The following is a 20,103-nucleotide window of genomic DNA, read 5'->3' on the forward strand; positions in this document are numbered from 1 at the left end:
CCTATGTCAATCGCTAGGGAGGTACCATGAGCGCTCCTCTAGCCAAGGAGGCCATGAAGCTATGCCTGTGGGCGGAAGCAAACCTGGAACAGCTGTCGGCGGCCCACATTGCGGGAGTCATGAATACTGCTCAGGCCTCCTTGGACATCACGAAGCGCTGGGGCCAGCCGAGCCTAGATCTGATGGCGTCATCAGCCAAGTGCCGCGCTTTTTCAGCAGAGGACGGGACCCTCGATCTCTGGGAGTAGATGCTCTTCTCCAACAGTGGCCGACACAGGCGCTTCTCTGTGTTCCCGCCTTGGCCCATGTTGGGCAGGGTGCTAGGCCGGGTGGCAAAGCATCCGGGCCAGATAATCCGGGTGAGTCCGGATTGGCCCAGACGTCCCTGGTATGCGGACGACCAGGCTCTCAGTGGACGGCCCTCTGCAGCTGCCAGCGGAGCGGGGCCTGTTGCATCAGGGTCCCGTGGTAATGGAGGATCCCTCCCCCTTTGGTCTTTCAGCCTGGCTATTGAGCAGCAGCGTCTGAGGAAGAAGGGCTTCTCAGACAAGGTCATCGCCACTATGCTGAGAGCGAGGAAGCGCTCTACTTCTACTGCTTACGCCAGGGTTTGGCGTACCTTTGCATCGTGGTGTGAGGCAGGCTCACTTTCTCCCTGCACTGCTCCAATTTCTTCAGTATTGGCATTCCTGCAAGAAGGTCTGGAAAAAGGCCTGTCGCTCAGTTCCCTTAAGGTCCAGGTAGCGGCTCTTGCTTGCTTTAGGGGTCACCTGAAGGGTGCTTCCCTGGCTTCGCAGCCAGAGGTGGTACGCTTTCTCAAGGGAGTTAATCACCTGCGCCCTCCTCTGCACTCAGTGGTACCTGCGTGGAATCTCAATCTGGTGCTAAGAGCCTTGCAGAAGCCGCCTTGTGAACCCTTGTCGAGGGCATCCCTGAAAGACCTGATGTTGAAAGCAGTCTTTTTGGTGGCTATCACTTCAGCCAGAAGAGTTTCCGAGCTCCAGGCGCTATCAGGTCGGGAGCCCTTCCTGCAGTTCCTGAGGCAGGAGTGTCTATTCGCACAGTGCCTTCCTTCCTGCCCAAGATTGTTTCTCGCTTCCATGTGAATCAGCAGCTGTGTCTACTCTCCTTTCGTAGGGAGGACTACCCAGAGGAGTACTCTGCTCTCAAACATCTAGATGTGAGACGAGTCATCATCAGATATTTGGAAGTGACCAATGATTCCAGAAGTCGGATCATCTGTTTGTGCTGTTCGCAGGTCCTCGTAAGGGTCTGCAGGCTGCCAAGCCTACAGTGGCACGATGGGTCAAGGAAACCATTGCAGCGGCTTATGTGGCCGTGGGAAAGGTGCCGCCTATCCAGCTGAAGGCTCACTCCACTAGAGCACAGGCGGCCTCGATGGCAGAGGCCGGGTCCGTCTCCTTGGAAGAGATTTGTAGGGCGGCAACTTGGGCATCAGCTCATACCTTCTCCAGACATTACCGCTTGACTGTGGCTGCTCGGGCGGAGGCCTGGTTTGGAGCTTCAGTGTGGCGGTCAGGGATTTCTATGTCCCGCCCTGGGTGAGTACTGCTTCGGTACATCCCACCAGTCTATGGATTGATCGGCATGATGATATGGAAGGTAAAATTATGTATCATACCTGATAATTTTCTTTCCATTAATCATAGCCGATCAATCCATAGCCCCTCCCAGATATCTGTACTGTTTATATTCTGGTTGCATTTCAGGTTCAAGTTTAGTCTTCAGTTCCTGTTCAGGAGGACTTCGTGTTCAAGTTTTTTCAATTGAATTCTTCAGGAGTTGAGACGAGTTTGTGTTACAGTGAGCTGCTGCATTCCTCTCCCCTCCGTTTTACGGGGCTGGATTGAGACTGTAGGGCAGCTTTGTACCTCTCCCGCTTCGGCAGTGTTAGGGTCAGTCAGCTCCTCCCGCGGTTGCGGTTGCAGGATAAGCCAGATCCCCCCGCTCCGCGGGGATGAGCTGGATGGATTCCCCTCCCCCACTTGGGATGAGCTGGGTTGATTCTCCTCCCCCGTTTCGGTGGTGGTGAGCTGGGCAGAGTGTCCCTTTGTGGGTGTAATTCTCTAAGTGCTGAGTCCTGCGGATGGAGCTTTGATATCGAGATACTGAGGAGTTTCCGGCAGCACATGACCACATATAGGGAGGCAAAAGGATTGCTCTCTATCTCCACCTGCTGGTAGATGGACACAACCCACCAGTCTATGGATTGATCAGCTATGATTAATGGAAAGAAAATTATCAGGTATGATACATATTTTTACCTTGAGCATGAGATATACTTCACTGTGCATATGTAAGTGCCTTCCCACCTGCCACGAGAACATGGGACCAACAGTTCTCTTTTTTCAGTGGTGAGGAGAGGATGCTTTTATTCCCACTCCTCACAGCTGGTTTGGCCTTCGGTCTTTTTTGTGCCTTCCTCCTTTTTTTTTTTTTTTTTTTAAATATGTACCTCTCAGGGTTTTTCATCATTTTTATTCCTTCTCTGTATCTTAAAATATTTTTTGTCTCTGTTTTAAAGTTTTCTATATTTTAGCGCACTCACTAAGCCGCATTTAGGCCTTTGCTCCAATCGGGTTTTTCCCTCTTCCTTTTTCTGGTGCTTTGCCTTTTTTAGCACCATTGAGTCATTTGATTTCACCACATCTGTTTTTCCTTATGTCTTCGAAGGTTCCCAGTGGCTTCAAGGGCTGCACTCTGTGCAATAGAGCCATCTCTGGCTAAGACGCTTATTCTTGTTGTCTGCAGTGTTTGGGGCCTGATCATACCCCCTGCAAACTGAAGAAGAACACAGTTGGCCAGAGAGGCTGAGAGAGAACATTTTTGGAGCCAGGTACGAAGCCTCAACGTCAGTGTCAACATCAGCATCAGGTGTTGCATTGGTATTGGGTGCATCGGTCCCTATGGCTGCGAGACCCTTGCACGCTGGGAGTGACTGTGCATTGAGTGGGTCTCCACTTGCCTCAATGCAGGCCATTGTGTAGGCCCCCCCTGGGACCAATCGGCATTGCACCTGACCTTGAGGCGACATGAGGACTCGACGTCGTCAACTTCAGCATTGGGGAGCATCGATGCCAGGCATCGGGGAAAAAACATTGGCATCAATCCCCCTCGACACAAGGTGCTGGGAGCTCTGGGGTACCAAGGGTTTCCCAGGTCCCCGAGGGGTCAGCGCCAGGAGTACAGCTCCCCCCCCCCCTCCATACAGGATGTGTTGACATGTGAGTTTCCACACAGCCAGAACCAGGCACTCGCTTTGACCCCACAGAAAGGGTGGCCCCTTGTAAACTCCGACTGGTGGGTTCTTCAAATAGTCCATCTTGATCATGCTCTGCATATCACTTCAGGTCTCACCATAAGCAGGTGCTTGCAAAGGAACTCTCTGCCCTTCTCAAGGCCTATGTGGTCGAACCCGTTCCATCAGGGGAAGAAGGGAAGGGATTCTATTCCAGGTACTTCCTTGTGCAAAAGAAGACAGGAGAGATGCGTCCCATCCTAGACCTAAGGGGCCTGAACAAATTCCTGGTCAAAGAAAAGTCCAGTATGGTTTCCCTGGGCACCCTGCTTCCCATGCTTCAGGAAAATGATTGGTTATGCTCTCTGGCATGGGCGTAGTTTGTTTCATTTGGGGGGGGGGGCAAAGGATGGGGCGGAGCATATTAGCATATTCATTTGCATATATATATATGTATATATATATATATATATATGCAAATGAATATGCTAATATGGAGGAAGGAAGGGAAAAAGAGCTGGCTTTTTTTAGGAATAACCATAATGATTATGTATGAGATATCAAGCCAGCTTTCTCTCTTCCTTCCTTCCTTCTTTCCTCCTTACCCAGCACTCCGTCTTCCTCTTCAGTAGTATTTACCCACCCCCTTTCCCATACCATACCAGTGTTGACCTTAGAAATGCATAGGCTCTATATGTAGATCCTTCAAGAGGTAGTGTGTCAGGATTTAGGCTCTACACCCTTTCTGATGTTTTGGTGCCACCTCAGTAAGGTCAACACAACACCCAATCTCTCCACTGCAAAACGCTATGCACAAACTTGTGCAAAAACACACTCATATCCTATCGCGTTCTCGAGGACTTTGGCATTCTGTAAGGCTTCTTCCCTGGGAGCACTGGGTTCGTGAGTCCTTGAGCCACTACCGTGGAGCGGCAGTGGCAGGCAAGGTCACCTTCAAGGTAGAGACGAGGCAAGACTGGACTGGAACCCCGTACTGGAGTTCTGCACAGGAATACACAGGACTGGAACGCAGTGGACGGGTGCGCACTGGAGTGGAGCCCGCTGGACTGGAACCCACGGTACCGGAACCTGCTGGACAGGAACACACTGGACCTAGGCTTCACCTACGCTTAGCCACCGTTCCCTGAGGGTTGAGCCCTCAGGTTCGGGCGGCCGGCAGGGCTTACAGGAAAATCGGAACTGGAACTAGCAGGCAGGATCAACAGGAGTCAGGATACAGAAGTGCCCCCAGGCACCTAGGCGAAAGCAAGGCAGACAGGCAGGGAATGTCCAGGTTCCGGCAATAGTCAGGACTGACCGCAGGCAGAGAATATCCGGGTCCAGGCAGTAGGCAGGTCAGACAGCGGGCAGAGAGTAGTCAGATTCAGGCAATGGTCAGGTCAAGGAGCAAGCAGAGGATATCTGGGTACAGGCAGTGGTCAGGTCAAGGAGCAAGACTATGACTGGAGCTCCAGTAACAAGGAGTACTGGCAACAGACAGAACTAGGGCTGAAGCTCAAGAAGCAAAAGAAAACACACACGGGAAAACCAGAAAGCTAAACACAAGAAGACTAGAAGCTGTACACTAGCTAACAGGAGAGCTGTGCCCAAGCTAACCAGTCATACGCTAGAAACTCACACTAAGCAAACACGGGAGAACTAGTAAAGCTGTACACAGGCTAACAAGCAAAGCTGTGCCCAAGCTAACTAGTAACACACTAGAACTCACACTGAACTGGACAATGTAGCAGTGCACAGAGCACTCTAACATACCAGGGACCTTAGACAAGGCAAAGGCTGCAGTCTCTAAGTGCTTAATAAAGCCTTTCAACACCAGATGCGCAGCTGCAGCAATCTCTAAGTAACTACGGAGGCTGATCAGGCACAAACCACAGAGCAGGCAGAAAGCACAGTGAAACACAGAAGCTTCCCACACCCAGGTGTAGTGTAGTGAAGCAATTAGAGTCATGCTGGAAGCAGCCAGCACACAGAGAGTTAACCCAGGCAACACCCACAGGTGCAGTATAGTGAAGCAATTAGTGTCATGCTGCTGGATGCAGCCAGCACAGAGAGCCAGAGCTAGCTCAGAAAGGACAGACAGAAGAAACAGGAGCCAGCTAGGAAGCTGACCCCCAGGAATAAGGTAAGTCTGAGGGTGGTCACGGCCACAGACGTGACATATCCTTACTAAACCATAACAGCACGAATTCCAAGGACAGGACGAGCTACAACCTTATGCGTGAAAAGGCAGAACTGTAATTACACAAGGCTCTAAAACACCAATACACTACCTCGTGAAAAAAAGCAAAACAAAAAGGGCTGCAAATACTACACGCTAGCAGAATAATGCACCTTGATCACACATGAAAAACACAACACAACAGACATGACACAAGGAAATAGAAATCAAAAAATATGAAGGCAAAATACTGACCTGGAAAGGGCAATATTTCTACTAGTCACAAGTACCTGGCCGAATCTTGCTACTAGCTAGGATTTTGCCAAGTACTTGTGACTTGGATTGGCCACTGTTGGAAACAGGATACTGGGCTTGATGGACCTTTGGTCTGACCCACTATTGCTGTTCTAATGGCAAAAACTATCATTCACCAACCTAAAATTCCCTCAGTACTCAATTAAAATTCCGAGTGGAGAATGGCAGTGGAGACAATATATTTTCCTATTGTTAACAAAGTCCCAGGGGATCCCAGCAGTCAGGGTGGGTGATTGATGGTTAGGTTAGCTGTGATCCTCACATTTCATATTCACTTTCTGAGAAAAGAACCAAAGAGAGTTTGAAGCAACAGATTCATACTACCACAATGACAAGTTCAATTGCTATTAAAGAGGCTCCACCACACTCAAACAAACTGTAAGGCATAATCTAGTTTAATGTAATCTCTTTTATCAGTCACAGCTCTTTATGGATATTCTTTTTCTATACTGCAGATTAAATATTTTTACATAATTAAATGATTTCCCACTTATAATTTTTGTAAACCAATCACATTACAAGTTCCTTAAAAATTTTTGTATGTCTAACACTGCACGGATGGTTTTCACTGCTTTTCACTGCAGCTTTTCATCACACTGTTATCAGTAGTGGAGACTATCACAGCTTTAAATGATTAGTTACAGTAATTCAAACATCCTCATTTTCTTTCATTCACTGTATTTATTCTATCTGTCATTGTTACCTTGCTTGGGAGTCTGTAGTTAACAATGTTAAGTCGAGCATCACAAAGAATCTGAAAGTAAATCAGGTTTGCTTGACGGCGACGGCTGCGCGGGGGAGTGGAGGCAGAGATTTCAATGGCTTCCTTCCTTACAGTGGACTAGACCGGACTCAGGAGCCAGCAGTTCCACAGTGGCGAACGGACGGGCGAGCAAGCGAGCGGGGGTTGTAAAAACAGCAAGCAGGCACGCTCGTTTCCCCCTCCGCTTCCCTGCCCTCTCTGCGTCCCGCCTTCCTCTGATGTCATTTCCTTTTTGGCGGGACGCTGAGAGGGCAGGGAAGCAGATGGGGAAACGAGCGTGCCTGCTTGTTGCTTTTACTACTGGCGCCCCGCCCGCCAGTTCGCCAAAGCGTCTTCTGGTAAGTCGTCGTCGTTTGGGGGGCAGTGCCCCCCCTCGCCCCCCCCCCAGTCTACGCCCATGCTCTCTGTATTTAAAGGATGCTTATTCTCATATTTCGATACTTCCTGTGAGCTGGAAGTAATCTTTAATTTTAGTTGGGGACATGTGACTTCCAGTATTGCATGTTGCCTTTTGGCCTCGTTTCAGCTCCCTGGCTTTTCACCAAGTGTCTTGTAGTATTTGCAGCGTTGCTACATAGACAGGGGTAACACATGGACTCCCAATCTCATTTGGGTGTTAGAGCTAATAGGGTTTGTTTTAACCCTTTAGTGTCCAATGTTCCTGTAATAAGCCATATGGGGACAGATTGATGGGAACATTGGACACTAAAGGGTTAAACTACCCCATCTGCTCCCTGTCCAGTGATTGGAGTTCATTGGAGCCCTGCTAGACACTCAGCCTTCTCAGGCTTTTCTCCTGGTGGCGTGGGGAGATGCTGTTGTCACCCTCGCCACTCATGTCTGAGCAGCCCAGCAGATATTGAGGTTGTTTGACCACATGGCCTGTACTGTTCATGTGACACCCATGGCACATCTTCACATGAGAACTGCCCAGTGGGCTGTAGCTTCCTAGTGGTGTCAGGCTGCGGGGAACCTAGTGGATGTCATCCAAGTTCCACCAGAGCTGGTTCAGTCCAGTCTGTGGTGGACAATTCGATCCAATTTGACTTGGGGACTCTCATTCCAAATTCCACAACCCACAAAAGTGCTGATCACAGATGCATCCCTTCTGTGATGGGGAGCTCACTTAGATGGGCTTCACACTCAAGGTGCTTGGAATTGGTGGCATGGAATGTTGTTACTATTTAGGTTTCTGCCAAGTACTTGTGACCTGGATTGGCCACTTTTGGAAGTAGGATACTAGGCTAGATGAACCATTGGTCTGACCCGGTATAGTATGACTATTCTTGTGATCTTAGGGTACTTTGCTAGGGTGGTGACAGGAGTTCTGGGAGTAGAGCAGCATCTGGTGTCAGCTGCCATAGGAAGAACACCATGAGGATCATTTTAAAATCTTCGCCTGCACTGTGGAAATTCTTTTTGAAAATGCTGACAATATGATTATTTCAAATTGTTACTATGTGTCGTCTTCCCAAGCTGGTACAGTGGAGGGAGCTCAGGAAGGAGTTGTTGAGAACCTGAATATTTTGATTTGACAATATTTCTTGAGTCGTCCCCAGATGTTATTTCAAATACGTTGTCTGAGGGTGTTATCCCATCTGATGGAAAATCTCTCCACTGAGCAGGAAAAAAAATTAATCTATTCTTTGTCTTATTTTCGAAAAAAGTACAGGTGTGGCCAGCTTATTCAGATTTTTCCAGATATTGCAAAGGCAACTCCATTGCATCGGGGGGATAAAACATTTTTTTTTTTAACTTGAAAGGGTATTAATGGGATCCAAGATGGCTGCTTGACCTGACGCACTGGAGTTTCTCTCCTCAAGTCCAATTTTCTTGCAGTGCCCAAGCGAAAGGAAGGCTGCTGTTCACTCCTCTCAGCAGCAGAGTAACTCCTCCACATCTGATGCTATTGAAAAATATCTTTTAAAACTCGGGTCTCAGACGACACAGAAGAACACTGGGATCTCACATAGAGAGTCTCAATGAGTGGAGGATCGAGTTCTCTCCTTGGGCCGAATGTAACCTTCTGCCCGGATGCTAGAGTGCCTCCCTCTCAGTCGCCGTTTGTCGTCTCGCTGGAGCGGCAGATACAGGCATGCTATGCTGGAAGTAGTGACTATGATGCTCAGAATGAGGGGATTTTTCATCTTCCTGGAGACTTGGAGCGACCTTCGGATGGCTTGGTTCAGCTGCCTGGGGAGGCATAGTCTCCTCAGGATTTGTTGGGTGAGTGCTCTCTAGAATCTGACCCTAGAAATGAAATTGGACATGCCTGCTTTTTAAACTGTTATTCCCACTGAAATCAACATGGAATGTATTTAGAAGACTTTAGTGGACTTGAGTAAAATGATAATGTTGCAAAATATTTCTGTGCAGGAGAGTGATGAAATTGGAATGACAAATTGATAAGGACTCGGTTGTACAAAGGGATATTGCTAAGAGTAGCTGAAGCTGAAATGGAGATTAAGGACTTGAAGGCAACTCAAGCAACTTTCCGATATTACAAAATTGAGGGGGAAAAGTGAAGCTTTAGAGAATTTTGCTAAAAGTTTCTTGAATTTTCCTTGTTAAACTTTGATGGCTCCTAGAGAAATGTTGAAGAAATATATTTAAAGGAAGTTCTGCAAGTGGCAGAGGACAAGATACCACCTTTTACTCACATTTGTTATGTACCCTTGCCTAAAACCTCTGAAAAGAAATTAGAAGGTCCACATCATATGGATGCTCCTTTGGATGTCTCTGCTATTTTAGACACATCTGACGTTGAACCTTTGATTTAGTTCTGCTCTTATTGCTTTATCTCTGGATAAACAGTGGTTGTTAAATTTATTCTTCAGGCATAGGAAAGAACTGTTTCATGGTATTGCCAAATGTGTCTCAAGACATTCAGAGATGCAGGAAATAGTTTATTTTGTTAAAGCCAGGTGTGATTTCAGTTAGGAGCAACTTTTTTTTTCTTAAATATCCTTGTTAAGTGTATAGTCCATTTTCAAAATTGCAAGTATGTATTTTTTGAGCCTGTTCAACTTGCTGCCTTTTTGGCTACTAGACAGGTTGCAGTGCCTTCCTAGTTATTAAGGGATGTATTAGTATTGTTAACTATTTAAAATAGTATATTAAATCTTAGAATAGTCAGGCCCTTTTTCCTTTTCTTTTTTTTTTTCCTGTTTTGTTCTTATATCCTCCTATTTAAGTTTTGGATCCTTATTATTGTGGACTTGAGCAATTAATGTGCCTTACCTACTTTTTATTAATGGAAAATTTTAATTTTGGTTGTTTAGGCATATGTTACTTTTCTGTACAAGATTATATGCTTGATCCCAGTGGCTTTATTTTCTCTGTTTTTCACTTGTCCTTTTTTTTTTTTTCTTTCAAAAATGGACCGAAAAGATAAATGCACAGAGCAGAAAAACATGTTACATGTGGTACTTTAAAAAAATAATAAATAAAAAAAGACGTTTTGCTGTTTCAAAAATGGCAATATTTCCTATTCGGATTTGGGATGTTTAGCGCAAAACGCTCAAAGTCCAACTTAGACATCATATCGAAAATGCCCCTCTATACCAGGGTGAACTACTACTTCTCTCTATTACTCTTCCTCCTCTTAGGGGCCAATGTATCCAACACTTCTTCCATAATAACATTCCATTGATCAATAGAAATGAAATGTGCCAAAACTTCCAATTTCTCATCTAGCAACAACCAGAAAGATGCAGGCTCAATCCTTCTCCTTACTTTACACTTCAAGTAGCTTTCTTTCTTTTTAACAGAAATTTCCTGCCAATAAATTGTAAACTGTAACAAAAAAATCTGACCACACTACCTGATCCCAGCCCTTATCCTTTACCTCCATGTATACTACTTAGATCCCCAGGCCTTAAAATCAAATTGATGCCTCAATTGGTAGTTTTTTTTTTTTTTTTTTTTTAAGAGGTAATTCTTATCTTAACACTAAACAGGATAAGAAATCCAGTACAACGTTATTTATTTGGATTTTGCTCACACCTTTTTCAGTAGTAGCTCAAGGTGAGTTGCATTCAGGTACACTGGATATTTCTCTGTCCCAGGAGGGCTCACAATCTAAGTTTGTACCTGAGGCAATGGGAGGGTTAAGTGACTTGCCTAAGATCACAAGGAGCAGCAATGGGATTTGAACCGGCCACCTCTGGATTTCAAGACCGTTGCTCTAACCACTAGGCCACTCCATCTAACTCATCTAAATGGACATTTAATTCACCAATCATTAACAGCCCTCCAGAGTTTATCCCTTGGTTTTTTTAAAAGCTATAAAAAAAATCACAGTTGCTCAGACCTGGTTGCTTACTTTACTTCCCCCTTATCATTTTCCCATGTCACAGTATTTATCCCATACTAATACCTCAGCAGTTAGGCATTTAGGAACACTATCAATACATGGCTTCTCTTCTCTTTTCATAGGTGGGACCAGCCAGGCCAGTTTGCCCTGTCCTGGGAGACACGTCATGGGCTGAGTCTGTGTCAGTGGTTGGAGCGGTGGACCCTGGCTCTCCGAACCCTGCAGCAGCAGCAGCACAGCAGCTGGGCATCATGATCTCTGGTATATCTGCTACAACTGTAGGATGAGAAGTGATCACTGTGCCACTGCGCCTTATCACATGACCATTATAAGCCATACCATGAGTCAGACTGAGTGTTAAAAGGGTACTGTGTGTATACAGTCCTTAGAAACTACAAGGGATTAGATCATGATTTTTTTTTCCACTAGTTTGTTTAATTAAGGGAAAATATCTATTAAACTACCTGCATTCACAAGTCTTGAGATTCCCCCATAACTTCACAGTGCGTCTTGCAACTTCTGCTGTGCAGTCAAGCAGCTTTAGAGCCAAATATGTATGCTAAAGTGTAATCCTAAGAACTACAATGAAAAACATCTTAATTTTCCAATATTTAAAGGTTGGAAAGAATTTGATGTCCATCTGTAAGCACAATAACGCTCCAAAATAAGGGATAAAAAATGACCAAATTTGGTGTGCAGGAAGAAAATGTGAATATCTGATGAGTTTGAAAATCAAAAACATCGGGGAGGGGGTTCTTTTACTAAGCCACGGTAGCGTTTTAGCTTGCGCTAGATTTCAGCTGGCAGTAATCGCTGAGACACCCATTATATTCCTATGGGCATCTCAACGATTACCGCCAGCTGATTTCTACTACAACCTAAAAATGCTACTGTGGCTTAGTGAAATGACCCCTAGGTGAGTATTTTCAAAGAATCAGTCCTCCAAGAGATATCTCAGTTACTTTCTAACTGTACTGGAATGCACACCACTTCAATAGCACTCTGGCCGGCAGGTAGAATGTAAGAAATTAAACTTGCCTTAGCATCCCTCCAGACTGGGTTATGCACACCTTCCAGCAGATGGCAACTGAACTCTGAGTGAGTCTGTAACAAGTCTGTGCAGCTCCCCAGACAGTATATTTCTTAGGGCCGATGCTCAAAGGTTCGCTGTAGAATAAAATGAAATTCTACAGCAAACCTATTACAGGAAAATTGCTGTGGCATGCTTAGAGTAATGAGCGTGCAAATTAATGCAGAGTTAAAATTTATATTGGTTAAGATTTATATATTAAATAATCTTTGACCTCTGGATATGATAAAATAGATCATTTGACCTCTAATGTAGCCTTTTTATAATTGTGGTTAAATGTTGTTTATTTTTGTGTCAAATTGTGGTCCAATGAACCTCTCCTGGCCCCCTCACAAAAAATTCTAGTGATCCAGAGGGCCCTTCAGCACTCCCCCAAACCACTCCCAAACTTAGAAATAGCCCTGGTGGTCCAGTGAGATGCCTGGCCAGGCTCTGACCCCCCTCCTAAAGTCATCCCTGGTGGCATAGCAGTGCGCCCCCCCCCCCCCCCCCCCAAGAGCCCTCTATATCTTCAAAATGGTAATTAGGCCCTGCCCAGTGCATCCCAGGATGTACCAGGCAGGGTGGTGCCATTTTGAAGGCTGGTGGGGGGGGCCTGGACCACCAGGAATGACATCGGGGAGGGAGTGCCTGGCCAAGGATTCCACTAGACCTCCGGGGCTTTTTGTTAGTTTGGTGGGGGAAACAGGCTGATGCTCGTTGGGAGGGGAGCAGTGGCAATGTTGGGGAAACCCATCTGGGTGCTTGGGTTGGTGGGAGAGAAGTGGTCACCTTATACAGCTCTTCTCTCAGCCAACCCTTCTAATGTTGCCCAGGACCTGGCGTTAAGTTTCCGGCGCTAAACGCACCTGAGTGTCTTTCTGGGGTTGGGGGAAAATTCCAGCAGGGCTCTTAATAACTGTATTTAAATTTAGTCTGCACTAATGGTTTCAGCTTTGTATTGAAACCATTAGAGCATACAGCAGCAGCGCTAGTCTGGTACTAATCAACTTTAACACTGGCATTAGGTTTTAGGCCGCATGGCTCCGGCGTCTCTGGTAGTTGAAGCGGGGGGGGGGGGGGGGGGGGGGGGGGGAGGATACAGGGAGTCTTGTTTCCTTCTCTGCATTACTCTTTTAATTACTTTTGCAGAATGAAGAAACAGGTTTCTTTCTACATTTCTCTCCTTCTGGGTGTTCTGCTGGGTTCTGCTCCTTAGCTGATAGAGGCTGAGATCCACAGGGTGCCTTCTGTCCCGGAGGTGTTACTCCTGTGTGGTGTGTCCCTCCTGGTCTGTTCTCACCCCTGGGTTTTGGGGGGAGAGGGAAAAGTGAAGAAACTCTGAATACCTTGGCTCCCTCACTTTGCACAGAAAGCCTTGAGTGCCATTACTAATCAGCAGAAGTTAAAAAAAAAATAGTAATAATAATAAAAACACCAGTGGCCTTGCAGTGCTCTGATAGGCCATCCACCTTTCTCCAGCCCTTTGACGCATGACACACACTATCCACCTTTCTGTAGCCCCACCCCCACCCATGACACATATACACAGTTCAGCTGTGGCTGAAGTTGTATCTTTTGCACTTCAGCATGGCACCCGAAGCAGAATGAATGAGGCAGAGTTTGGGCAGTACTTCATGAGCTCTGATAGGCCCCAAAACTGTAACGTATGTAGCCACTGAGATGTTAAGAGTGTAAGTTCTGTGGTGTGTTCAAAGGGGCCAGATTGGTGATATCTGCCAACTTGGGTGCCCTGCTCAGAACGGAGAACCATGGGGATTCAGAAGCTATGGGTGTGAAGCATGCCAATGACATGGCAGACGTGGCTCAGACTCTGACGGGAGCCACTGTATCTTGGATTCTGCCCTGGAATAGCTGCTGTGGCTGGAAGCTGTCCTGTGTCTGGAGGGTCAAGTGCTCATGGGTGAGGAGTGTGAAGCCATGGAGGTAGGGTTTCCTCTTGATTTCATTCTGACCATGTACACAGGGCATTTTGTATATAGAAAGGTACAGCTCAGGCGCTCTTGACGTAGGGGGCTTCTCGGAGAAGGGGGTGTTGCAGCATACCCAAGCAACAGAGATTGGACTGGGAAGATGTTCCTCTACAGGAGGCATATGTGTTTTTCAGAGAATGATCGGGTAGTGGATGCAGGGCTGCTTTTAGCAATAGGCAATAGAGGCAGCTGACCCAGTTCCAGTCACACAGTTGTCCATTGTTAAATGTAGCCCAGAGTTTGGTCTGTTGCTTTTCTCTCCTCCCCTCCCCCTATGAGTCTTTCATTGCTTCCTTTCTCCTATCCAGCAGTCCTCTATTCTTCTTTAACATGGCTGGCAGCGGCAGCAATTTGAACAGGCTGCTGGTGTCAAGACCCTTCCACTGCTGTGTCCCACCTGCACAGAAACAGGAAGCTGAATCAGAGTAGGCAAGACATTACAGTAGAAGGACCCCAACACTGTAGCCTGTCCTAATCGCTACCACTGCCAGCCACATTGAAGTTTGGAGGACCAGGGGAGAGGTGGGAGAGAGTGAGGGAACAGAGTGAAAGAGGGGGACTGATGTTGGCTCCAGGGTGCGGGAAGTAGAGAAGCAAGAGGAGAAGCTGAATATGGGGATAAGGACAGAGAAAAGAGGTGCTGGGCAGATAGGGGGCAGAAGAATAGGGAGGCAATAAGAGTAATACTGAAAAAGGGGGGAAAATAGGGACATAGAGGAATAATGCTGTAAAAAGGGAAGAGGGGGGATAGGGACACAGAAGGAATGTTGAAAATGGAGATGGGGGCGGGGGGTGATAGTGACACTAAGAGGCCATGCTGGAAAATGGAGAGATGACAGTGTGAGTGCAGATGGTGAACATGTGGGGAGGCTAGTGACAGGGAAGCAGAGGGGAGATAACTAGACAAGAGATTCCAGAGGGGCAAAGCAGGAAAATAGGTCAAATATGGACACCGAGAGGGCAGATGCTGAACATGGGGAGAGGATAGGAATGGGGATACAGAAGGAAGGAAGGAGCGGATAGGGATGGGGATACAGAAGGGGAGGTGCTGGACAGGATGAAAAGGGATGTAGAGTGAAGATGGATGGTGGACATGGAGAGAGAGAAGAAATACCAAATGGACAGGAGACCCTGCAAAAACAGGAAACAAGAAAGCAGAAAAGGGACACTGGGACCAAAGTGAATGGAAAAGTAAAATGTGCAAACAAAGGTAGAAAAAAGTATTTTATATTTACCAATTGGAATATGTCAGCTTTTGGAAATGCACATCTTTGATATCTTGCATTTCAGTTCTATTTCTCTAGTATTACTATATGGTTTATGGTTTAATTAAAGTTTGATACATCACGCTTCTTGCAAGCATTACAGAGTGGTGAATAAATTAAAATCATATCTAGGAAAGGAACTTCTTTATATAAAAGAAAAACATTCAAGGGCCCTTTTACAAAGGCGCGTAAGGGCTTAATTGGCATTACTGCCTGGAAAGCATGTGTGCTTGGCAGTAATCAGCAATTGGCGTGCGCTGGACGATTACCACACAGGTAATGCGTGAGCCTTTACTGCTAAGTCAGTAGGTGGCATTAAGGGCTCAGGCCGTAAAAGACACGCTGGTTTTACTTTTGTCACACATCCATTTCCCAGCCCCCCAAAAAACCCCATTTTTTACAGATGTGGAGTGTACTGGCTGCGTTTGGTGCTATTCTTAGAAGTAAAAAAAAAGTTGACTGTTAGAAAGAAATGTATCTTTATTACTCACCGCAACAGCACAAGAAATACTATTGGCTCTTGGCATTAGTAGTTTTACAGGACAAAGTCTACCAGTAGGAAGGAAAGTTTATTCCTCACTGTCATATAAGGGTCACAGAACAGAGAGAAAGAAAAGAAGAAAGAATGAATGAAAGAGAGATTCTTAGCTGTGCATAATTAGTTCTTACCGGGGGGCGGGGAGAGTACACCTCCCACAGGAAAAATGGCAGTGGCAAGGATATGAAACTCTCTTGTCAGCAGGGCTATTTTTCAGAGTTTCTTTCTCTTCAGGTACTTTTATAGGCCTGTGGTGAGCCTTCACTTCTCCTCTACCCTGGACCAATCATAGGTGCTGCATATGTGCTGGAGACTTGTAATTGGTCCTTCATATGTACTGGAGGCTTGCAATTTGGGTCAGCACGCGTCCAATACATGCGCCCACACTACTGCAGGCCACTTTTTGTCATGCCTTTGTAAAAGGGCCCTTCAGTCATATAAGACAGTCTTTATCACAATTACCACAAGACATAACACCATGCAGTTCAAGCATACAATGATAAAACCATTTCACGAGGCATGCAGAAAAGAAACAGGACAACAAAACATTGGCCCATTCCGTTCAGGACGTCATACTCACAGGAAGTAAGTAATCACAAAACTGGGCAGACTTATACGGTCTGTGCCCTGAAAAACACAGGTACAAATCAAAGTAGGGTATACACAAAAAGTAGCACATATGAGTTGTCTTGTTGGGCAGACTGGATGGACCGTGCAGATCTTTTTCTGCCGTCATCTACTATGTATGTAAAAGGCTTTTTGAAATAGCAGAGCTTTTAATGTGTTCCTGAATGTTGAATTTGATAGTTCCAAACAAACTTGAGATGGAAGTTAATGTATTACTATACACTTAGGGTCTGACTTCCTGAAGTTCCAGTTCAGTGTTTTGCCTTCAACTCTCTCTTACTGATCTGTGGGCTGTTGTTTCATATTGGTTGAAGGTCTGTCTGTATTTTGTGCATGTTACCAAGGTGTGGAATTCTGCTAGCATAGGACTGGGCAACCTTTTAACACAGAGGGCTGCAAGAATGTTGGCACTATCCTTACTGGACTGCACACATAAAATTACTCTTGGGGGAATTCTGCACAAAAGAATTTGAAAATTCTGCACATGTTTTTTTGTAATTTTCTTGGGCAGAATTCTCCCATTATATCAGTTGGCTTCTCCCCCCCAGGCATAAAATACCCCCACCACTACCAAAGTTTCCCTCCTCGGGTTCCATTATTTCTCTCTTAACTTGTATCTCTTCCCCTGTTGAGTTTGGTTCCAGGCTTTCTCTACCCTTCTCCAAGGTGAATACCTCCAATTTTTCTCCCCCTCCTCCACCGCCTTTTTGTTCACCTCTCTGTAGCAACACTTTGCCTTCCTGAGTTCACTCTCCCCCTAATCCCAGCAAAACCTCTGTTCTGTTCAGCCCAAAGGTATCTTCCCCCTCTCCCAAACCCCTACCTTCCATATCATCATGCTAATTAATCCATAGACTGGTGGGTTGTGTCCATCTACCAGCAGGTGGAGATAGAGAGCAATCCTTTTGCCTCCCTATATGTGGTCATGTGCTGCTGGAAACTCCTCAGTATGTTCTCTATCTCAGCAGGTGGTGGTCACACACAGCAGCAGCTCTGGCTAGGTCTCCAAGCCTAATTCTTAGGTTTTGTTGAGTACCTGGGGTTGAGGGCTCTTCTTGAGCAAGTGCAAACCTGGTGGCGCCAGGTCCCTCCTTTTCTCCCCCCTCCCGTTGGCTCCATTAAAAAAAAAAAAAAAAATTTTTGAACGTCCTTTAAGGGCGTTTATTTCAACGTTTATATCAGCGTTTATTGCAGCTGCTCACTGGGACACCAGTTCGTTACAGCTCGGAGCGAGAAGCAGGTAATTTTTACCTTTTGTAGCGGGCAGGGGATTCCCCGATCGGTCTCCACGTGGCGTATGGTGTCGGAGGGCGAGGGCGCGAAGAATCGCTCCCTGGACCGCGTGGGCGCGTCTATCGGGGATGCGGGGGTTTCAAAGCCTGAATCGCCTTTTTTCAGCGTCAGTTTAGAGTATGGTCAGTGTCCCGGTTCTTCCTCTGGTGCGGCGGTTTTTCCCGCCATAAGCGCCCATCCCCCGCTGCTCACCCCCTCCATTTTGGCCGGCCACTCTGCTCAGACGGCTTCTTCTTGGGCCGCCCTCGAGGTGGGAGATGTTAATGCTATGGTCGCCCTTGATTCGGGCGACGGCAAGAAAGCGGCAAAAGTTAAGCGCCGTTCTTCCCGCGCGGCTCCTTCTCGGAGTTTTCGCGCCGGACGCCATTTTGGATGCGCAGCATGTTCTCCCCCGCTCTTGCAAGCGCCGGTTGAAGGTGCGTCTAGGGCCGTGGCCCAGGCTGCAGAAGTGCACAGTCTGGGAGGTTTCTCCCCTGAGTTCATTTTGCTGCTGCATCAGGCTTTTCTTATGCAAAACGCTGCCCCTGCTCCCCTGTCTGATAAAGGGGTTGAGGCGTCCGGAAGCAAACGCCCTCGGGTGGATTTCCAGGCCCTAGAGGACTCTCTCTCCTCTGATGTAGATGAGGGCAGCGTATCTGAGTTCTCCCAATGGTCCTTTGGGGATTCCTTGGAGGAGACGGATTCCTGCTCAGATGGAGCGGATGACCCCTCTGCAGTGCGAATTTTTCGCTCAGAGGATTTGCCCAACCTGTTAGTGCAGGCCATGAGCATTTTGAAGATTTCCTATCCGGAGGACGTCTCTCCCTCAGCCTCTGCTGGCTCTGCCATTATGCTGGGGACGAAGCGCCCGCCTAGATCCTTCCACGTGCATGAAGCCATGCACACCTTGATTTCGGCTCAATGGGATTTCCCAGAAGCGAGCCTTAAAGTGGCTAGGGCTATGTCCCGCCTCTATCCTCTCCCTGAAGGTGAACGGGAGGCCTTTCTTTGGCCTACCGTGGATTCTTTAATCACTGCGGTGACTAAGAAAATGACGTTGCCGGTGGAAGGTGGCATGGCCCTAAAGGATGCCCAAGACAGAAGATTGGAGGCGGCTTTAAAGTCGTCCTTCGAGGCGGCTGCTTTATGTTTGCAGGCCTCAGTTTGCGGCTCCTATGTGGCCAGGGCATACCTGACGATTGTGCAGCGGACTTCCCCCTCGGATCCTTCCTTGAGGGCTGATTGGCCAGCCCTGGAATCAGGCTTGGCCTACTTGGCAGACTTGCTGTATGATGTCTTGAGAGCCTCAGCTAAAGGTATGGCTCAGACAGTCTCTGCACGGCGCTGGCTTTGGCTGAAGCATTGGTCTGCTGACCACGCCTCTAAGTCTCGCCTGGCTAAGTTGCCTTTTAAAGGCAAGCTGCTCTTTGGGGTCGAGCTGGACAAGATTGTGACCGATCTCGGCACGTCTAAGGGCAAGCGGTTACCGGAGGTCAGGGCTCGGGCCAGTGGTGCCCGCCCCGGTCCCTCCAAAGGACGGTTTCAGGAAGCCCGTCGGTATCGCCTGGGCAAGTCTGGCTCCTCTGCCCCCTCTTCCTTCAAAAGGAACTTCTCCCCCAAGCAGCATTTCTTTCACAGAGACCGCCGTCCCGGAGGTGCGTCCTCCAGTCCTCCTCCAGGGTCTCGTACCCAATGACTGGGCCCTGGTCCATGGCTCGGAGCAGATTGGAGGACGCCTATCCTCGTTCCTGGGCGAGTGGACCAGGGTAACTTCAGACGCTTGGGTGCTGGAAGTCATCAGAGACGGCTACAAGCTAGAGTTCTGCCGACCCTTAAGAGACGGGTTTGTGCACTCTCCCTGCAAGTCTCCGGTCAAAGCTGTGGCAGTGCAGCAGACTTTGGACAATCTGATCCGCCTGGGTGCGGTCGTTCCTGTGCCAGAAGATCAGCTTGGCAAGGGACGTTACTCCATTTACTTTGTGGTACCAAAGAATGGAGGTTCTGTACGGCCTATCCTCAACCTCAAAGGGGTCAATCGGGCCTTGAAAGTTCGGCACTTCCGGATGGAGACTCTCCGCTCTGTTATAGCGGCAGTGAAGGCAGGGGGAGTTCCTGGCATCCTTGGACATCAAGGAAGCTTACTTGCATATTCCCATCTGGCCTCCTCATCAACGCTTTCTGCGCTTTGCAGACCTGGGCCGACACTTCCAGTTCAGAGCCCTCCCCTTCAGGTTGGCTACTGCTCCGCGGACCTTCTCCAAAGTAATGGTGGTCATTGCGTCCTTCCTATGCAAGGAAGGAGTACAAGTCCATCCTTATCTGGACGACTGGTTGATCCGAACTCCCTCTTATGCAGAGTGCGGCAGAGCTTCAGACCGGGTGATTGCTCTTTTGAGCTCCCTGGGGTGGATCATCAACTGGGAGAAAAGCCAGCTGCGCCCGACTCAGTCCCTGGAGTATCTGGGAGTTCGTTTCGACACCCAAGTGGGCAGAGTGTTCCTGCCAGA

General features: G+C 47.5%; 1 protein-coding gene across 4 annotated transcripts in view; it reads left to right on the top strand.

The window, feature by feature from the left end:
• HAUS5 (HAUS augmin like complex subunit 5) overlaps positions 1-20,103 on the top strand; it is a 245,600-nt gene that overhangs the window by 221,894 nt on the left and 3,603 nt on the right. For 3 of the 4 annotated variants that reach the window (XM_030212334.1, XM_030212333.1, XM_030212336.1), the window contains exon 20: positions 10,954-11,092. In XM_030212334.1, coding sequence (XP_030068194.1) covers positions 10,954-11,086 — 133 coding nt within the window. In that variant the 3' untranslated portion in view covers positions 11,087-11,092. Of the gene's footprint in view, positions 1-10,953; positions 11,417-20,103 lie in introns of those variants that run through there. The other variant, XM_030212335.1, reaches the window with a different exon arrangement.

This window comes from Microcaecilia unicolor, chromosome 8 (assembly GCF_901765095.1).
Source record: "Microcaecilia unicolor chromosome 8, aMicUni1.1, whole genome shotgun sequence".
Classification (NCBI taxonomy): Eukaryota; Metazoa; Chordata; class Amphibia; order Gymnophiona; family Siphonopidae; genus Microcaecilia; species Microcaecilia unicolor.